At 41.1% G+C, this 18,484-nt stretch overlaps 1 protein-coding gene across 1 annotated transcript in view; it reads left to right on the top strand.

Annotated features, from left to right (window-relative positions):
• Positions 1–4,552: 4,552 nt before the first annotated feature.
• LOC146811998 (calcium-binding protein 5) overlaps positions 4,553–18,484 on the top strand; it is a 224,175-nt gene continuing 210,243 nt past the window's right edge. Inside the window, exons 1-2 of the mRNA XM_085618967.1 lie at positions 4,553–4,635; positions 4,740–4,781. Of these exons, the coding sequence (XP_085475093.1) occupies positions 4,579–4,635; positions 4,740–4,781 (99 nt within the window). The 5' untranslated portion in view covers positions 4,553–4,578. The remainder of the gene's footprint in view (positions 4,636–4,739; positions 4,782–18,484) is intronic.

Genomic DNA, 18,484 nt, shown 5'->3' with positions numbered 1-18,484 from the left:
TTACTATTCCCACTCCAGTGAGTGCAACAGTAGGGAAAACGTTGGATAGCGTAGGGGTAAAAATTACTATTCCCACTCCAGAGAGTGCAACAGTAGGGAAAGCGTTGGATAGCGTAGGGGTAAAAATGACTATTCCCACTCCAGTGAGTGCAACAGTAGGGAAAACGTTGGATAGCGTAGGGGTAAAAATTACTATTCCCACTCCAGAGAGTGCAACAGTAGGGAAAGCGTTGGATAGCGTAGAGGTAAAAATTACTATTCCCACTCCAGTGAGTGCAACAGTAGGGAAAACGTTGGATAGCGTAGGGGTAAAAATTACTATTCCCACTCCAGAGAGTGCAACAGTAGGGAAAGCGTTGGATAGCGTAGAGGTAAAAATTACTATTCCCACTCCAGTGAGTGCAACAGTAGGAAAAACGTTGGATAGCGTAGGGGTAAAAATTACTATTCCAACTCCAAACGGTGCAACAGTAGGGAAAGCGTTGGATAGCGTAGAGGTAAAAATTACTATTCCCACTCCAGAGAGTGCAAAAGTAGGGAAAGTAATGATTTAAATTAAATATAAAATGACATTAATTATCAATACTGATAAAAAGTTAATTAAAAATAATTACCAATTAATAACAATTAATTACCATTTAAAAATATTAATTATCAATTGATAAAAATGTAATACCAATTAATAATAATTAATTACCAATTACAAATTAATTATCAATTATCAATACACATAAATAATAAATTAATTATTTACTTTATTACAATTAATTTACTTCCCACCCAATTCCCCTAAAAACCCACAACCCGCTCCTATTAATAACAAATACAATTAACATAATTATCAATTAATCAATTAATATAAATTAATTACCAATTAATAAAAATAAATTACCAATTAATATTTAATTATCAATTAATTAATTATGAATCATATAAATATAATTAACATTTAATTAACCATAATTAAATTACTTCCCACCCTATTCCCCTATAAACCCACAACCCGCTACGGAATTAAATTACGCAATAATTAAATTACATAACATTCATTTGTTTAAATAAATTAAACATACATTACAACAATAATACATCATTTTAACACATATACTACCATACATAACACAAAAAAAAAATCGATATTATGGTAATCTATATTTTAAAATTCGATATTATGGTATTCGATATTTTTAAGGTCTATATTTTGGTAATCTATATTTTTAAGGTCTAAATTTTGGTAATCGATATTTTGTACCCCAATTTCGATATTCTGACCTATCTATATTTTGTAGAGTCGATATTCTGTCCACTCTATATTTTAACTTTGATATTCTGCGCAGTAGATATTTTGGAATCGATATTTTGGGTGTTTACCATTGTACTTATATTCCAACCTTCCAACCAATAGCAAGGATGTGAAGAGATATATAAGTAACATCACTGAGATACATCGCGACGTACATGTTTTGGCAACAGATGGGATCTGCGATAAAATTGACCAAGGATTTGGAAGAGTTGGAAGTTGGTTTGGGAGTTTGGGACAAGGAATTACTGGTTATATCTTAAAACCTTCCATAATAGTCGTGATTTCTATTATTGTATTGCGGGGTGCCTTTAGATCTTTTAAGTGGCACAAAGCAAGACAGGCTGAGAGTTCCCTCAGGAGACGGGAAAGGCAGATGGAAAGACTGCAGGACAGTCACTATCAGAACCTTAAGAATCTGGAAAAGTTCAGGCAGGGAAGACAGGCTACAACTTCTGTTTAGGTCGATCTTTTCTGCGAGGAGAACGGGATAAGAGAAAGTGTTGTGTTTGATGACACTTGTCATCAGAGGGGGGAAATTGATAGAGCGCTCGACGCTCTGAAATTGTAAGGGGCGCATTATATTCATGTGCAAACTGAACTCATATATACATATATTCAATGTTTTTTTGAAATGTGTGCATATTAAAACGATGTTTTATATCTTCACGTGAGAATCTGTAGAATGAAATTGTGACGTTCTTTACAGGATTGATTAGTGTTTTGCACTTATTTAGAAGAAAACATAATGACTAGGCAAACCAAATGTATTCACTGCTATAGGACTCATATCAAGGCCTTTATAACGAGTGCATATTAAAGAACGTTCTTAGGTTAGCCAGAAATGTAGACCTAACTTTCGTTTTCTTTAAGGTTTCATTTCTTCTCGTTGGACCTTAGGTCAGGAGCAAATTAAAATTGATGTGTGTAGAAAGTTTTCTTTTCACCCCTACAGCAGGTGCAGGAATTTGACCTTGTTATTTTAGATTTAAGAAGATACATGGGAGGAATGGAATGCCTTTGAAGAGCTCGGACAGAGGGAAGGGAGGACACCTTACATGTCTGGTGGAACTTGGGAACCAAGGTCGGTGGAGAAAGCTGTGAAATTAATTGGACTTTTGTGGAAAGCTACTCAAGAAGGTGTTCACAGAATAATGTACCATGTGACCCGTTAGGGGTGTAACTTTGTCTTTTTGTATTAGGCAAAGGGACAGATTTGCAGGACTTCTGCTTTTGACTGAGGAAGGAGAGCATCTTAGAACGAGCTCTGTGGCTTTATGCTACTTGACTAATTTAACGTGAGTGCACTTCTTAGGAAGTCAACACGTGCTGACACCTTTTGGGAAAATCTTCTGGGAAATTAGGAGGGGATGCCACTTTAGAATTAGAGTAGGGACAGATTATTCCGCAATTCAGAAATACAAATGTAAAGGGATTTGGATGCAGTGTCTAAACTCAGCTGTTTTCTGATTTTGGAATTTATTGTTCTGTGCCTATTGTGCCGTATGAAGTATATTCGTAGATTGGTCTCTGTATTACTTTTCATGTATCTTTACACCTTGATTTTGAGGTGTGTCTATATTCTGTTGTTCCTGGCTTTGTAATATATCAACAAAATCTGAATTCGGAGTCTGTAGTTATTTTAGCTGGACGGGAGGGAAAAGTATAAATTGTAAATTGTTTTCTTCCCTCCACACTTCTTAGCAGGCAATAAAGACCATCGGCCAGACATTCCTGAGTAAACCTAGGGTATGGAATTCGGCCACATCACATCTTTAATAAGGAATCTTTAGCATGACAAATAGCAACCTTCCTTTCATTGAATACACTGCCACTAAGATAGAGAGCAGGGTCACCGAAAATGAACCAGACCCAGTCGCAGACGGTATTGTTCGCGGGTGGAAGGGCGGGGGGTCGCGCGAGTAGAGGAGGTTGCGCGGGTTTTAATTTATTAATAATAAAAAATTAAACGTACCATTCCGCTTGCCAGGTCCCGCGTCTTCTCTGCTCCTGCCACCGGCAGGAACAGGAAGCAGAGGCAGGCAGCCAGGCTTCTTCCCAGCCAATCACAAAGCTGCAAGGAGCGTTGTGATTGGTCAGGACGCTGCCCAGCCAGGGCCTTATGAGAAGGCCATGTTCTCCAGGCAGTCTTTGAGTACTGTGGATTGGGGAGGCACACCACTTCTCCCCTATTCTGCTTGCAGAGCAGCCCCGCCCACCCGCCCGCCTGCAACCAAACATTAAATGGTAATAACTGAAAGTTATTACCATTTTATGTTTCTGCTGCTCGCACTGTGAGAAAGTAGAGGGGCGATGCTCCTCTGCCCTTGTGGAGGACCCGCCCCTGTCCATACCTATTGGTTTTTCAAATGTTTGTTGTATTAGAGTGTCACTTAATAGGAGTGGAGTGTCTGAGGGGAGAGTCTGTAACGTGAATTATGAGGGATTCCTGACGTGAGAGGGGACTTAGCACGTAAAACGGACAGTATCATTGGGTAAACCTGCGCATTGCCAGGGTCTCCTGATGGTGTGCACATGTGTTTGGGTGTGTGGGAGAGAGAGTGCGGGGTGCGTGCGTGTGTCTCGATGGGTCTTTGCCTTTTTATCATTTTTGTGCCACAGAATTTAGGGTTGGGCTGTCCTGTACGGCAATCAAGCAGTGTCTGATGGGGTGATATGACCGATCAGTGTGTGCACCGTTTTTTGTAGCAGTTTGTGGAGCTGTTTTTTGGCTCGATGGGCAGGTTTTGCTGTTGAATTCCCTGTCACCACAAACATTGCCAGCAGCATGAACAAATGCATGCAGTCTCTTATACGTTGCCAAATGCACATGTTCAAAACTAGCCTGATGTGCAAATGTGGGATTCTTTTTTTAATTTGAGCTATCTGGGGGCCTCTTTTATTTGCGTGCTCAGCTTGCGCCTATTTTATGTCCCAGTTGTGTCCCAGATGTTAAGCCAGATGTGTATCATCAAAGAGTGCCCCCAAATCATCCATTCGGTGACCTCTCCTTTGGTCAGATGAAGAACAGCTTCCAAGATCAACGCGTTAAAATTAATCCGCCTGCCTTGATCATGAACCTATGTCTCGCTCTCGTATCTTTCGCTGTTATTTATTCCAAGTGGCCGAATTCCAGGCCCGTAAATCCCTCTCACCCCCACCCTGACCCAAAGGACTAAATACTGCAAAGCGATTCATTGCCCTCAGTGCCCGGGGGAGGAGGGCATGAGAGGCGGCGGTTGAGCGCCCGGGAGAAGAGGGCTGCGGGAAAGGGACCGATGGGCAACCTGGTCACGGCTGGACACCCTCACAGCAACCCCGAGTGCCGCTCCCAGGTCAGTCGACTTTCCGTTCCGTTTCTGCGGAGCTGCAGCATGCAACGAAGAACTGCATCCACCTGTTTATTCATGCCTCTGGTTGTTTGTTTGTTATTCCTTAGACGCCACGTGCCACACGCAGGAGCTTCAGGGCCCTTCTGGAGGTAACTGTGCTAAGAATACCCGGTCTATGCGCACACCTGCAACAGGCGCAGATAGCATCCCTGCGTCGCCTGCTGTGGTTGGGATTAAGCTGGGAAGGTACCATATATGTGCCCTTTCGTATCCATGTAGCCATGCGCCACACTGCTCTCTCCGTCCCTTCCCTCATCCCATAAAGTACAGAAAACTACACTCTCTGGAAACAGGCACCTTCACCTGGTCATGAAATCAGTTCATTGTTTTCTCCCTCCTTTGTCCTCGGCCTAGCCACGCTCATATGCAGGTGTGTAGTTTATTCAGTGGATTTTGTGGGGGTGTTAATCTCAGGTTTTACAACTATCAAAGTGGTAGGCCAAAGGGCGGAGGGGGGAAATGGCTAGAGTTTGGGATGGACTGTTCCCATGAGTAGCAGGGTCAGTAATGATTTGCATTAGGTGGGTCTCTGTTTATAGTGGCACAATGGTCGAAAAACGATGGGTTGAAATGCCACCCAGAGCGATTGCCCCTGTTTAGACTATTTGCAAGCATTCATCCCATGAAGTTTTGGGGAGGGTGTTGCCAGTAGTATTGCTGGAAACCTGAGACTGGCACAGCTTTCCAAGCTATCTACTTTAATGGTTGTGAATTCCAAAATGTAGTCCATTTGCAACGATACAAGGAATACTTCTATGGGTGGCGGTTTACTACTTTTTTGGGAAACCAGTCACTATATATATTTGTAATTTCCACTCCAAAAAATGAACAAGTTAAAAGCTCTTACTGAAATGAGAATGAGAAAAACGGACACCACCTTGCACACCCAGCTACCAAGCCAAGAATGCATTTGAGGTGTGTCACACCCCAAACACTCCCCATGGAGCTATGCTCCTGTCTTTCCTATCTGGGCATGGTGTTTCTCACTGGGAAATCATGACCACGGTCACATACAACACAACAGCCTAGAGATCTTGCTCTACGATCACATATTTTTTTTTTTTTTTTTTTTAAACCGTTTATTACAAGATTAAAAAAATATACAAATATGGGCCTACAACCTTCCGGCCGGCCGCTAGCAATGAAAGGAGCATACGATATACATTTATAAAAGACGTGGTGCTGCGGAGGAGCATGCACAGGAGGTAACAGCGTTGAGAGCCACACCATCCAGACCCCACTATACGGTTTCATTTTAAATTTGAAGAACAACAAGAAAAAAACAAACCCACAAGGCAATCCACAATCGGAGACAGCAGCACGTGCTCCCCTAGAGGGGGGATCCCAACCATCCACAGGAGTCTAAAGAGGGGGAAGAGATCAGGACTAGGGCTGGGGTACGATCACATATTTTAAATGTTTTTTCACTACACGCACTCTTCCTCGTCTCTGCTACAAGACACCCTGATGGTAGAGTTGTCAAATCATTGTATGCAGGCAGGGCTTCATGTTTACAGTCCTCACGTTTTACAAATCATTTTATCAAGCGACTGACAACCCCATATACTTTGCCTGAGTCACAAAGAAAGGTGGGCGTGCCAGTAAATCAATAGGACAGGTCAAGCCAGGGCCTAGCCAAGGGTCTGGCTTTAGCTGTAGAAGCCAAGGCATAAGCCATGAATGTGTTTGGTATGTTTATCGTGCAACACACATGATGTAAAATTATGATACAGTCTCTTAAAAATTCAAAAAAGTGTATCTCTTCAACATGCAGATGAGTTTAACCTTAGTACATCCGATAATACCACTGCATAGACAGGCATTTATTGAAAATGATTATTTTTAAACATCAACTTAAAAACATTAATAGCTTGCCCCTCCCAAACCACAATGACTTTAGTGAACTAAGAGATAAGTCAGTAGTCTTGTAAACCCTAAGTGTGGCCTATATCCTTATTATAGATTGAGCAACTCTATAGATTATTAAATCAAATTTAGAAGGTGCTTGTGCAGTGCACACCCTGAACTAAAGTATTTAAAAGTGCTCTTGTGTGATAATAAAATATAAGGAGTATCTGTGAAATAAAATGTTTGCCTAGGATCCCACAGTTTGGACAAGTAGAGAAGCCAGTATTGATTCCAGGTTATCTGGTTTCACATCAGCCACCAGGTGTATATCTGTCACGCTCTCGCTCTCCTGTTATACATCAGAGGCCACTGATTTTACCTTTATTCTTGAACCAGACAAGAATAACTGACACAGACATAGTAGACCTGACCCAGGTCATGCAGACCCAACTACCAAGCCAAAAATGCATTAATTTGGGGGTGTCACACCACAAACACACCTCCTGAAGCTAAACCCCCTGTTTATATGTAATAAAAAGGTTCTTCGGTTAACTAGGCCTGAACAACAACACTTATCACCACTGTTAAACCCGTCACCTAGATCTTCAAGACAGCCTCATATTGGTGTGAGCACTGTACATGTAACCAAGATCACAGCATTAATCAACAGATGGTGTAAAAGTCATGGAACACGTCATGATGATCTGTTTAATGCACACTGTGACATAAATGGATTTGGGAAAGAGGTCAAACATTCTGGAAGTCTTTACAATACATTGAAAGAAATAGGCGTAGGAAAAGGGAGCACATGCTTGGCTCTTTGCGGACAGGATATGGTGCAGGAGATATGGGACAGATGCTAGATTTTTTTTTACAAAAGATAGTGACAGAAAGGGGCTAGGACACCGGGAGGGCATACATGCTAGGCTGTTTACAATGTACATTGGTAGAAATGGGTGTTAGGCCATAAGCCAGGACTCCAAATTTAGGCCATTGGTACCACTCTGGGTGGGGTGGGTTCGAACATGATTTTTTTGCAAGGTACAGATGCCTAGAGATGGAAAATATGTGATAGCAGGTCATCACTTTGTGCCTTTTGTGTGATATTATAGGATTAGCAACCATAGCCGAAAAAAATAATGGTGTTCATATTTTTCATAAATAGCTACAAATTCATCATAATATGTGGAAAAATAAATCTTATTTCACCGGAGTCAATATTATTTAAAAATATTTACGATTCTTAATTGTAATAATAGCAATATAGTCCTTAAAATAATAAAAATAACACTTCATTGTATTCCTCATATATTAATATAGATTATATGCATAATTTTCACTTACAATTTCAAATAATAATTGTTGTTGCATCTTACATAGGCAATGAACGCAATGAGTGAACATGCACACAATTTATCCTTCACATTCGTTCTCATCATCTTCTTCTGAACAGGTGTCATCATTCTCTGTGTCTGTCTGATTTTCACAGGCCGGAAGTCTGCACGACAGTGCACTTGAGGTCATTTAGACAGCAGACACGTTGGCAGTTTGCAGTTCCTGATGCATTTGCAAGCTTGTAGATCTAACACAGCCTGAGATGCTTGGTGCTTCTCCATCCAGTTCACAACCAGTTGCTCTGCTGCCTCGTGTTTTTCCAACTTCCACCCTCTCCCAATTGGACTAGGTGTCTGTGGCTCATTTAAAAGACATTTCTTGCTTATAGCCACTTGATAATTCACACGTTCTGCATGTTTCTTCAGACAGTCCCTGCAAGGTGGAAGTTAATAACTCTCTATCGCACCATTCTTTGCGCAGAATAGGTGATATCGCAAGTCATTCATGTGATGAATTGAAGATTTTGGTGCATACAGCAAGCATGAGAATTTCTCCAATGTGTCCATTAGTTCTTCAGGGAGAGAGCCCATTCATCTCCATGCTGCAAACATTTTCCCTGTGTAAGGCAGACAGGATTTTGAATGCAGTTACTTTTCTTTTTCCTGCAAATTCACTTAATGCCACATCTGGTAAACGTATGGAGACCTATCATAGCTCGACAAGCATTTTCACTAAGAGTTGAAGCTATTTTCCCAATGTCAAGGACTTAAATGCGTATTTTAATACCACATTTCAGAAACAATTTAACCATGATTTTGTCATGGAATACCAAATACATAATAAACACATCGGTGTCATCTGAGCTTATCATTACTGCCTCATAACCCTCATTAGCAGCATGTGCAGCATGCAGCAAACAACGACCATCTGCTGTGTACTGTTGAGATCGAGCACTTCGTGGCTCCCTTCAGATGTGATTTTGTAGCATTTATCTTCATAGTTTGTGAACAGTGTTTTATTCTCAAGTTTTACAAAATACCCTAGTTTCCTCCATTTGTTAACAAGAAATGTGATGAGAGTTGTTTTATTCCTTTGTAACTTGGGAATTTCCTTCACTGTCTAACAATCTGGGAAGGTGAAATGCTCTGTAACTGCTGCCCGAGTTCTTACCCTTGAATTTCCTTCTGCTGTTCTTAATAGACGTCTTATTGTACGTATCAAACACAACATCGATTCTTTGACTTCTATTTCCTTCCTGCAAAGCCATGGACAAGACAGACATAGCCACCTCACCAAAGTTTGATTCCTCTGTTTTTTACTCTCTGAACAAGAACCCTACCATAAATCAGCGGGCTGAATTTCCAGGTATTTTCTCAGCAAGGGTACATTTTTCTGCAAGTATTTTGCTAAAGCAGCTTTGTTTGTCTTTTGTAACAGACCTTCTGGAGTTGCTAAAGCCCATGGTGAAGGTCCTAAGGGATGAGAAAGTACATCCGCTATCTGAAGGTTCCGATTCTGTGCTGTCACAATGATTCAACCAAATAGTGCTTTGTCTGCTTTCATGATGATTGTACTGCTATTGCTGTTCACTGCCCTCCTCTTGGGCATGTTAGGGAAGGTTTTTAGTTTGTTCGTTTTCATTGGGTCATGAAACTTCTTAATCGGTGAATGCTTCTCAAGTCTCTCAAGTTTGAAGTCTGTATAGCACTGTTCACCCATTTCATGCACCTTCATTATGTCGGATACTATGTCTTGCGATGCTTCTTTGCTGTGGAGAGACTAATGACATCATGATGGCCCAATAAATGCGTTTATACAGCTTTGAACAAGACTAACAGCTCCAGTAACAGTATCTTCGCCTTTTTCAATGTGTGATTTATGTAGGTCTGCGTGACTAAGATCTGGTCTGTTGGTATGTACCATTTCCCTTATCTGACCCAAAAAGACGCTTCAGTGTTCAGCTGTTATATAATATCTTTTCACAGCACCCGCCTTGAGGTTGAACCCTGTCGTACCACCCAGAGTGTTTGTGTCTTTGTTGACTGTTACCTCCATTGCTTGATCGACCTGAGTTCGTCCAAATGGATTAACATCTGACAGTTGAACTGAAAAGCATTCCTTGATGAAATTGTGGTGTATCTCTGGGTGTTTTACTGCAAGTAATGTCATTTTGCCATAGTATACAGGAAGATATCTAGCGTAGTTTATCTTGTCACACACAAAACACCATGGGATCATAGAGTGTATGGCGGTAAGATGTAAATGCCAAATTCCTTCTCAAGCAGCACGCAGCAGAGCCAGCAAGACATTTTCAACAACATCCACATACAACATCCAAAGTGCAGAGAGAGCTCCATTGTCATGACGAAGATGTTCCCAGAATACATCCCAAAGATGTTTTACTTCAGCAAAGGCAGCATTCTGTAAGAGGTCGTCTAATGTCTGTTGGCATATGTCTTTTGCAAAGTCCTTAACATACTCCATGAAGGAGTAGACTACCTGAATATTCTCTTCGCAATTCTTCTCCACCCAGGAGATGAATTCCAACCACGCCAGTCTCAACATAGCTTCATATACACACTTGTGTACTTGAACTGCACAATTGTACATGCAACCATCTAGTACTGATGCTATTGCTCCTTCTGCTATCATGTCTGCTTTAATTCAAAGGTTGCGAAGGCCAGCGTTTTCCAAGAATGGACATGATATTGCAAATGGTGTGAAATGTGCACATTCGAAGAATGATTCTGTTGTACAGTGCTTTATGCTTCCATACGATCTCTGTTGCCTTTGCGTAGTACTTAATATAATCATACTTAATAATATAATTATCAATTTATATAATCACATTGACAGTAATTGTAATTTTAATAATAAAATTCACAATAATAAATATTATGAAAAAATGTCCATTTACATCAAGGTATCTTGGGAGTGGAGTGGTAATACACAAAAGGCAAAGAGTTATGACATGCTATCACATATTTTCCATCTCTAGGCTTCCATACCTTGCCAATAAATAATATTAGAACCCATCCCCCCAAGTGGTACCGATAACATGGTTGGCTCAAGGCCTATGAAGGGGACAGGGAACATGTGCTGGGATGTTTATACACACCGACAGATACGTTAAAGAAAACAGGAACACTTTTAATAGGCTATTTATAAGATATCGAAATGTAGGAGGGTAGGACACAGGGTAACACAAGTTGAGCTGTTTAAAGTACACTGACAAAAAGGGGTGCAGGGAGGAATATCTCTCCAGCAACCTTTGTGGTTGTCAAAAGTCTGCTTTATTCGAGAGCAAGCTGGAGCACACAAAATAACATCCTTCGGCTTCCTGCCGCACAAATGAATGTGTCCTCACAATCTTCTAACAAATATCAAGTAACCCATACCCACCCCTAAACAGTTCCCACCTCTCACTTTAACATACTGCTCAATAACTTCGACTTGACAATTTCTGTTTCTGTATTGCTCCGGCCCCTCTGGCCTTTTTCCTGCCCCACTGTTTCTTTTCCACTTCAGCGAATTTCCCACCCCAGGACCAAGTCTTTATTCCTTCCCTTTTCTCTTTATTGACTTTCAATTGTTCTTTTTCCTGTTACCCCTAGCTTCGTCCATAGCACCCTGTAAAACCATCCCCCATTTCTTGCCATGAAAACCTCCTCCAGACCAATGAACCTCCCAGCCTGCTCCAGAACTTCCCCTTGCACCAGAGCGGGTTAGTGGGCTTCGTGTTTCGCTGAGCAACTGCTGTTCACAGGCTCAGAGTGCAGTGACATAATTGCTGCAGCTGTGCGTCATTTTTGCTGTCTGTATTCCATCCTTCCAAATGTCCATGGGCATAGAGGGTGAGACAGCCAATAAGTATCGCCCATACGTGCTATCAGATGGTGGGGCTGGTAAAACATCTCCCCACCTTTTATAGTTTATTTCAAAATTGCATGCGTATATTTCTGTATTAAGCATATCGTAGGAGGGTTTAATATTGGTGCTGTCTTTCCAATCAATCCATCCTATGATTGAGAAGACTATCACAAATGTGTGGTGGCTTTTATAGATGGGGTGGGATATTCAAGAATATCTGTTTAGGAACAGCAATAGAGAATACCTACAGAAAAGTGCAAAGCTCTGAAACTATTGACAATGTACATTGGGGTCTGGTAGACATAGGACTGTAGGTTCGCTCCTGGGCTTCAATTTTGTAGTCTGGTTTGACAGCTGCACTGTTGCCAGACAATTATGTGTGAATCACCAGGAGAGGGTTTTTTTGCTCTGCCCACATGTTGGGAGTCAGGAGTACATGTTTGGATTGGACAGAAGTTGTGTGCTTCCACAAATAGTGCTTCCTTTCCACACAGCTGTGATCATTTTGTGTATTTATCCAGCTGCGTGAGTTTGAACTTTCAGAGGCACACACATAACATTGTAATGCTATTAAAGTGATTAGATAACTAGATAATTTACAGTGTTTGTCTCTGGCAGCAGTCCAGATGAGAAGAGAACAGACTTTAACCTACACTGATTTTTAGGTTTAGCTTAAGAGTGCAACCATCATCTGACCTTATGTGATCAACAAAAAAAGAGCTTTCAGAGTCCTACTGAGGAAGGGGTTTAGGCTCCATCCACATATTGGCCCCCCTGAGTATAGATTTTGATTGGTCCAAATGTGTGTGCTTCCACTAAAATGATTGCATGTATTGCACTTTTTCGTTTGTGGTAATGTTTATACTCTATGCAGCACGACTGAGGTGGTTATGGTGGCAAGCCAATGATCATGGCACTAGGCCTGATCTTTTTATTATGTATGTCACAAAAAGCCAGTAGGCCTGATGTATTTATTGTGGAACGCATATGTTACTCAATAAGCATTTAAGAGTGGAATGTTATTACAGTGTGTTGAAGCCCACTATTTTCTTTCATAGATCTCACAGATTACCATAGTAATCAAGTGTATGGCCAATGTTAAAGGGTAAAGCCTTCATCAGTTCATTGGGAAAAGCATGCCTAATTTCATAGGTTTTATCAGTCTATTTTGAAACTTTATGACAAATCCAGTAGGCCTGACCTATGTATTGTGAAAAGCATGCATTGAAGACAATAGGCTCTTAAAGATGCATTGTTATTTAGGCGGGTAATTTGTTAAATGGAATTTCATAGATTACTGTACTAGGCAAGGGTTTTGGTGTTCGTGATCCCCCTGAATAAACTGTGGGGATAGTAGATATGCACTACACTACTGATTACAAGGCTCTCTTAGGAAAGATAGTATTTTGCTTTGCCAATTGTAGTTTTGTATACATTTGTACTTTTATGACTGTATGCTGAGTGGTTGCCTTGTGGAAAGCTTCCACTCAGTACAACAGGCTTAACTTGTTTGTTATGACAAGCCAATGATTAAGGCCATATGCCTGAATGTTTTTTATGAAAAGTTACGATAAAGGCAGTTGGCCTGACATATTGAATGTAAAAATCACACGTCAAAGTCAATAGGCATTTAAGGATGGATTATTATTACTCTGAATTAAAGACTACATATAGTTTCTTTGTTACTTGGAATCTTTTTTGGTGTTGGTTCACCATCATATAAACTATGAATATAGAACATTTGCACTAATGATAATCCTTGTTAAGTCCTGTTAAGAGAGATAATGTTTTGCTTTTCCAGCTGTAATTGTGTATATATTTGTTTGTATGACTATATGCCTGATGGTTGCCTTGTGGGAAAGCATATGCTCAGTACAGTAGGCCTAAATTGGTTATGGTGACAAGCCAATGTAACAGCTATTGGCTTGATTAGTGTGCAGGGAAATATTATGCCCGATGCCATAGGCCTGGCCTGTTTATTATGAAAGGTATTTGGTTTCATGTAAACTCACAGATTACCATAGTAGGCAACGGTTATGTTGTTGGTCACCAACTCTTACAAGTCCTCGGAGTACAATTTTACTGTGAGGACACTTGTTAGGCCCTAAGTAGAGGGGCTGTATATTGTTTGCCAAATGTAATTTTGTGCATATTTGTAATTTTATACATGCATGACTGGTGTTTTCCAACTTCTGTGCACTTTTGTAGGGCTGTTTAAAGTTTCAAGCTATTGTTAAAGGATGGAGGCCTTATCAGTTCACTGGGAAAAGTCACGTCAGATTCCTTAGATGTGCCCTGTTTGTAATGAAAAATTACGACAAACCAAGAAGGCCAGATTTACTTAGTTAGTGCTAAACAGGTTTTAAGGGTGATCAGATTGCTATTGCATTGTGTTAAAGCCCATAGGCAGGCATCTGTTACATGGTATCTCATAGTTTACTGTAATGGGTAAGGGTCTTGGGGCTAGGGAGCAACCTGAACAAACCATGGAGCTAGACAATTTGCACTATGGTAATCCTTATTAGGCTGTATTATTAGGAATTTTGTATTGTTTTGCAACTGACATAGTCATAGTCATAATAGTCTTTATTTGGAAGCATAAAATACACCCATAAAAGCATCACAGAGATCAGACAACATTACACAGTTCTTGTCCTAAAGTAAAAAACTGTAATAGTTAGTTAAAATCTACATTATTAGATTTTAAAATAGCCATTTGTGAGCGGGTTTTATACTTATGTACACATCCTAATTAAATGTAATAGATGATCCGATATAGAGACACCTTTAGTGCCAAACATTCCCTGCCAAATTTTATAAAGTGCATACATATTAATGTTAATTAAAAAATCCAAATCGTTATATTCTGGGGGATAAAAAAAAAAAACTCTCAGAAATAATCCCCCATACCCTAAGCCTGTGTTTGGAGCATGTGAATTACCATGGCCGATATAAATAGGCGGTATAATAAAGTATTATAGGGCCTGGTCCCCCAGACCCCCCAACTAATATAGTGCACAAGTGATTAAATTAGAGTACAAGGGTACAAAATATTGCACAAAGCCGGTCAAGTTACAAATATAATTGAGTTATATGTTACACAGCCCTAGTTTCCACCAAGTACTTGTTTAAACATTACTAGATCCATAAAAATATGAAGCTGTGCAATCTAGTCCGATCATAGGGTTAATACCATATTCTTCCTAATATAAAATGCCGACCATAAAAATGACGACAATCTGCAGCATATTTCTAGAGTGGGTAATGATTGCAAATATAAGTATGCTGGGTGACATTGAGTAAAACAAAGCGGTTACAAAATCGGTAAAATATATCTTTTCCGTAAATGATTATAAAAACTTACCGAAAAGGACCACATGCATTGTATACCGAGGCATCATGTTGTCACAGGGACAATTAATAAAATTTACTGCCCAGTCAATTATTTTTGGGAAACTGACTAGTCAATGGAAAATACCTAGTCTTAGGCAGGTTAAAACAACCTGTGCCTACCATGCGATACTGACTTGAGGTAAGGTTGCATGTTAAAAGTAGTTAAGATTAATTGTTTTTTTGATACACTTGGTTTTTGAGCTTCAATTGTCCATCTGAGATTGTCTAGGTGCATCATCCCCTTCTTTTTCAAAGTTTTTTTTACTAATGGTGCATAAAGTATCTGGTTTTTCAAAGTATTCAGGGCAGCCCATATCACATAAAAAGCGTTGAACGTATGCTAACCATGAGATTCTTGAGTGCAGACGTAATTTAAGACAGTCCCCGGTAATTGCTTGGTTAAGCACTGTATATTCTGTTGGCCATATTTTATGCCAAAGGAGAATTGGTTGTAGTTTTATTAAGTCTGTAATGTGTTGTGCCCCTAGTTCCGCATGGCAAACATAAACTTCTAGGGACGGCAAGTAAATATCTAAAAAATTCATTTTCCACTGTTTGAACGTCTGTGCAGTTTCTGTGTCCCCACAATCCTGCCCTGTATGTGGCTATACCGAGACACTTGGCTTTATAGATTTTCATCATTACCTCGGGAGGATTTGTGCCCAAACGATTTACAAAACTCCTGAGAGCCATTCAGGATTTGTTGAATTGTAATTTCCTATTAGCGATGGCTTTACTCCACAAACCATCTCTATCAAATAAAATCCCCAAGTAGGAAAAGGTATTAGTGAAGCCAATGGAGGTGTTGTCTATTCTTATGTCTCTACATTTATTGCTTGTCCTACCACATTTCATAATATAAGTTTTCCCTAGATTGATTAGAAGACCAAGCTCCTTCATGTATTCTGAAAACTTTGACAGCAGGGACTGAAGAGCTAAGGGTTACGAGCCATGAGAACTGCATCATCAGCGTAGAGGAGGGCTGGGACAGGGCGCGTTCCTATTTGTGGTAGGTCTTTAGTTGATGTTGCAAGTGCCTCCTCTACACTGTTAATATATAATGGGAACAGGAAGGGGGCCAAGATACATCCTTGTCTCACCTCTCTCTCCACGCTAAATGCTGCAGTGCATCCTCCCCTGCTGCTGTGTCTAAACCTGGTTTTACAACCAGAGTATAGATCCCTCAGTAAACTCATGACTGGAGCCTCCAATCCCAAATCCTTCAATTTTTCGCCAAGCTTAGCATGTATAACACAATCAAAAGCCAAAGATAAGTCGACAAATGCTAGATATAGGTTCCCTTTTTTAACATGGACATACTTTCCAATTGGCATATTTAAATTGAGGCTCTGCTCTATTGTCCCAATCCCTGGGCGGAAGCTGTATTGTAAATCTGACAGGATGTTTTGCGATTCTGCCCAGTCCAGCAGCCTTTTGAAAATGATGCGCCCTACTCCCTTGACAAGGGAATAAAGGAGTGAAATGGGTCCATAGCAGGCTGGATTAAGGCGATCCCTTGTTTAGGTCTCGGCCTGGCGAAAGCAGCGCATGCGCTGCACTGCCATGCAGAGGCCTTTTGGAATCGATACGATTCCAGCGTGCACGCAGGGAGACAAACAAGACAGAAGATGTGCACGTGGGGATTGGATGCTTTACTGGCGGCGTGATACACTGGGGACTTTTTTTTTGCCGCCAGTAAAGGCAGTCCCCGCGTGCACATCTTCTGTCCGTCCCACGACGGGCCGCGCTTGTTTTTTTAAGCTGTCCCCTCATCTGCTGAGTGTGGGCTAGTTACACCCCTCCTGTCAGCCTTATAGGCCACAGCTCGGGGAGACAGCCTCTATCTGCCCTCCTTACCCCACACTCCGATCTCTTCCCCGCTACCTACCACATCTTCTCCCTCATCCTTCTCTACTTCCTCTCTGCTCCGATGAATTCTGCCTTTATCACATTCTGCCATCTTCTTCTTCTCCAGTCGTCATTCTCTTTCTTCCCCCCTTCCCCCTCGGCTTTTTTGTATTGCGTCTCTCGTTCCCTGTCTCTGACTCATTGCTAAATTCCTCAATCTTTACTATAAATAACCAGCTCGCCTGGGCCGCATACTGCTGTTGCTCTGTTCTATGATAACTGCACAAAGCAGTGAGAATAAGCAGCGCTTTGTGTTTTCCAGCAACACAGCAACTCCCGCAGCTGACACCATCATGAGGCACCCAGCGCATCGAAGCCAACCGCATTGACCAACATGCTGTCTATCTAGTGTGCCAACTGTGTAACATGTTGTAGCAGGTGAGGCGAGATCTGAAAAGAAGGAAACTGATAACGAAGGCGTGTTAAAGCTGCTTCTGACTTTTGACAGCCGAGCTGTGTCCTTTGTGTGTTCCATACGCATCGAGGGGGTCTATTACGCACTCCATGTATAATAGAGGAGATAAGAGTTACCCTGGTAACGATGACTTAATAGCCCCCCTGCATAATGAGAAAAATGTTTTACAAGCCTATCACTCCAAGACTTGGACCAGGGACCCTGCCAAACTTCATGGCACTTGCTCCATGCATGGAAAAGATCTTTATGCCCAAAACCGTATTATACACATGCTTTGTCAACTACAAAGCTACGATCAACATCGTGCAGAGAGACATACTGTGGCAGAAATTAGGAGATGGGGGCCCCATGGAAACTACTCACGTCAATACAGATATTGTATACCGGCACGTGGCTTCAGTTAAAACGAGGTGTCAGAAATAAGTTATCAAGGAGAGTATACACTTTATCAGAGGTGAGTCTTGGCGCCTCTCCTTTTTGATAAGTTCGATGCATTTATTTTGAGAAAGTTGGACCAGGCGAATGCAAACTCACTAAAATTGGGCGATAAATTCACCTCGGACCTTCTAAATGCCAATGATCTACTCCTGATGAGTAAGACCAGGGTAGGACCTCAGAGACTGCTAAACCAACTGCGTTGTTTTACAACTGCCAACAAGATGGTAACAAAATAAACAAACCTGGTGCCTGGAGTATAAATGGGAAACCCCTAGTTAAGGAAACTGAATACAAATATCTTGGGGTCACCACCGACACCAGAGGCACATGTAACCAGCAGAAGCTCCACTTGAAGGCCAAAGATGGTTTCCTCAGTTAAGCATTTGTCCTACTTTCAAAGACGTGGAAAGGTCAGACCTGTGGCCCTCAGAGCTTAATATGAGCCGGTGGTTTCTGGTGCTCGGTGCTTAATTGTTAGCACGGGCTCTAGTGATGGTCTGCCACGTGGTGGCGCTGTCCGAACTGTGCTCAACAACCATGTTTATTAGGTCAAATTGCATTGAAAATGACCTAAACCAGCCTCTC

This window comes from Triturus cristatus, chromosome 7 (assembly GCF_964204655.1).
Source record: "Triturus cristatus chromosome 7, aTriCri1.1, whole genome shotgun sequence".
NCBI classification, from domain to species: Eukaryota; Metazoa; Chordata; class Amphibia; order Caudata; family Salamandridae; genus Triturus; species Triturus cristatus.
This window is presented reverse-complemented; position numbering and strand designations above follow the sequence as displayed.